Source organism: Camelus dromedarius, chromosome 2, assembly GCF_036321535.1.
Source record: "Camelus dromedarius isolate mCamDro1 chromosome 2, mCamDro1.pat, whole genome shotgun sequence".
Classification (NCBI taxonomy): Eukaryota; Metazoa; Chordata; class Mammalia; order Artiodactyla; family Camelidae; genus Camelus; species Camelus dromedarius.
The window spans coordinates 110,188,220-110,191,488 of record NC_087437.1 but is presented as its reverse complement, the minus strand read 5'-3'; the positions used below and the strand labels follow the sequence as shown (position 1 = coordinate 110,191,488).

The 3,269-nt window shown below is 35.3% G+C and overlaps 1 protein-coding gene across 1 annotated transcript; it reads right to left on the bottom strand.

Moving 5' to 3' along the window:
- Positions 1-1,198: 1,198 nt before the first annotated feature.
- Positions 1,199-1,530, bottom strand: LOC116155306 (keratin-associated protein 20-2-like). Its single transcript, XM_031459649.2, has one exon. The coding sequence runs from the start codon at positions 1,473-1,475 to the stop codon at positions 1,329-1,331; it is 147 nt and encodes a 48-aa protein (XP_031315509.1). The 5' UTR covers positions 1,476-1,530; the 3' UTR covers positions 1,199-1,328.
- Positions 1,531-3,269: the final 1,739 nt, after the last annotated feature.

The window sequence follows — 3,269 nt, the reverse complement described above, 5'->3', positions numbered from 1 at the left end:
CACAAATTTCTCTCAAGTACACGTGTAGAATGTTCTCCAAGATAGACCATACGTTAGGTCAGAAATAATGAATTAATTTTAAAAAACTGAAATCATACATAGTCCCATGTATAGTCTGTCTTCAACTGATGAGGGAAGACATCTACATAATTATCCCCCATAGATCCTTCCAGAAAACATGCATTTTGGCCTGTCTCATAATCTGACCCCTGTTCAGAAAGTAATTGTGTATGGACTTACTTTCAGTCTTAGGTACTCTAAATTCTAACATTAATTACTAAAAATTCACAGATACTATTGATTTCTATTTTATCATCGTTGAGATTATTACTAATACTTAATGATAATTAATAGAGTGAAATAAGTAAAGTTACTATGAACAGCTTTATTGAACATTACTCAGACTACCAGAATCAGAGATACAATTTGCAGCCTATATTCTACGTCAGATTTATGTTTGCATGATTTTAGTCTACCAGAGTCACTGCCTTGTTATGAAGCATAACAGATCTCTTTCCAAAAGACAAGCAGAGACTAACCCTTGAAAATTTCACTGAAAATGGCCTTGATTCTGTAGCTTCCTGTGACAAAGTGAGAATGACAAAAAGCCCCCTGTGCAGCTACAATGCATGAGATGGATTCAAGTGCATATTGTCAGTGAGGAAGGGAACAGGCAGTAATATAAAATTGAGAAGGAAAAATTATATCCTCCCAGAGGCATATTCAAATATCAAGTAACAGGAAAGGATGAGATAATAAAAAATAGCATTACATGGTGAGAAGAAAGGTGACATCTTGCTGATGTCCTTAATCAAAGTTTGGAGGTTTCAAAGATAAGCCTTCTTGAGATTGAGGCAGACAATAGTAGACCTTGTATATCCTCACAGAAAACACAAACAGAAAATCACTGGTTGAATTTAACCTTTCATCCACACATATAAATTGTCAGCTTAGAGAGTGAAAGACCAGCCATCTCACACACAACTCACACACACTCATACAATCACAAGAAATCTACATAAATAAATATTCATGAAAATATTATAGATGTGAAAAATGAAGTATCTTTAGTGAAAAATCAATTTAGACAGTTTCCCAAATGGAAATGGTTAAGATTGTATTCAATTAGTAACATAGATCTAATGAATATTTTTCTAAGTGGTTGGACACTCAGGCAATTCTGTCAAAAAAGGTCTGCTGTTGCATGGTACTCTAAGCTTCAGTAGTCATTACTGAACAGACAAGGACATCCTTATTACAATTAGTGAACGAGGTACACATGGTGCCTCATCAGAGAACATCCTGAACAGATAAGCATCTAGAATTTCTCAGTAGAAGCCAGAAGACCAGTATCTTCCATAGCAGCATGGGCGGTAGCATGCATAGCCATAGCCACCGTAGCCACATCCATAGTCACATCCCAGGCCACCATAGCCATAGCCCAGGCCACCACAGTAGTTGTTGTAGAAGCTCATGATGTGAGAAGAAGGCTCAGTCAAAGGGCAGAGTCAGTTTCTAGAGTCTTAAATTTATAGTCTGCACAGGGCCCTATATACCAACGGAGTGTTATGTGGGGGCAAACCTAAATTACTGTTGGACTCATATTTTAAACTCATTAGCATGAAGACCATCTCAGGAATTCTTCAAAACCAATATATCCAAGCCAAGACAACTCTGTTGTGTGTCACGATGCCTATCATGAGATCATGTGCCTTTAATGAGAGAGTCTTCTCCTAATTTGGTGGCTTGTTTATTCTAGATTCCAAATTTAAACTATATTCTAGCTGCCATGTGACCATATAACTCATGTAGAGTTTTCTTGTTGAAAATCTTAGTTTCATTCAATAATCTCCTCCTTCTATCTGCATATATGCAGCCTTGGGAATAAAAGTGTGGCTTCAAAGTAGAAAAGGACAGTGGAAATTTATGGAGAAGACATGGTAGAAGATATGTGGAAGACAGAGATGACATGGCAGGGTTCAGTTGTAAATACTTGAGTGATTAGTTTATTTTATTAATTTTGTGGAGCAGTATTATTCACTTCCATTTATACTGTGTATATATATATATGTGTGTGTATATATATATATATATACATATATATATATGATGTTGTAAATGAACAAAAACCATGATACAGTCCCTGTAGTTTAAATCCATGAACTATGATTATAACAGAAGTAGAAGGATTTATCCTATTAGTAAGTTGAACTTAATCTATTTCAGAGACTGTCAAAGATTTACTGACATTGTCTACCCACTGTTACAACACTGTAAATAGATACGTCTCTTTTGGCACTTTGCACAAAATGCATAACCTCAACATTGTTATGAGAAAACAGACATGACAAAATAGAGGAACATACTACAAAACTTTTAACTCTTTGAAATTGTTAATGCCATAAAAGTTAAAGACTGACAAACTGTCACTAATTGATGGAGGCTAAAGGTATGACAACCAAAAGCCATGTGGGATCTTGCATTGGATACTGGAATAGAAAAACGGAAATTCGTGGAAAAATACGGAATTCAAATAATGTGTATAGATTACTTAAGAATATTGTACCAGGCTAATTTCTTAATTTATTCTTGGTCTTGGAAGATGCTAACATAGAAATAATTGATTAAATGGTATAAGAGTATATGCTATATATTCTTGGAACTTTTGACAATTCTAACATCACTTCAGAATAAGAAAGTTAGAATTATTTTTATATAATCCTTGATTGCATTTATTTGGTCAGTTATTAAATTCTTTCATACATCAAACTTTCAGAATCAATTGTATGTTCGGCAATGTTATCTGCATGGGGGATGGAGCCGTGAACAGGACAGACAAGGTTCCTATTGTCATGAAGCTTATCATCTGAAATGTGCAAGTGCAGAAAATGCAGGCAAAGATCTGAAAGCAAATTCTCAAAGTGAATGATATAATTAATTTCTGATAGAGTTGAGTCTATTTAAATGTTAAATTAAGGCAAAATAAGGCAATTTTAAGAAGTATTGTTGAGAGTTTACTTCAGAAGGGATGGTCAGGGAAATTCTCTGAGAGATCCAAGGAAACAGAATTCTAGCCATTGTGCTGTTACTTGCAAGGGTCAGTAACTCAAATGTAGCAGCTTTAAGTTGGAAACAAACTTGGCACATCTGAAGAGCAGAGAGGCCATTGACTTTTGTGTACCATAAGGAGACGAATAGTGTTACAAGACGTACTCATAGAGGTGGTCAAGGCTATAACGGGGTAAACCATAAAGGCTGTGCTTCCTATG

Coding starts and splice junctions, on each gene's coding strand:
- LOC116155306 (XM_031459649.2), bottom strand. CDS start 1,475: ATGAGCTTCTACAACAACTACTGTGGTGGCCTGGGCTATGGCTATGGT.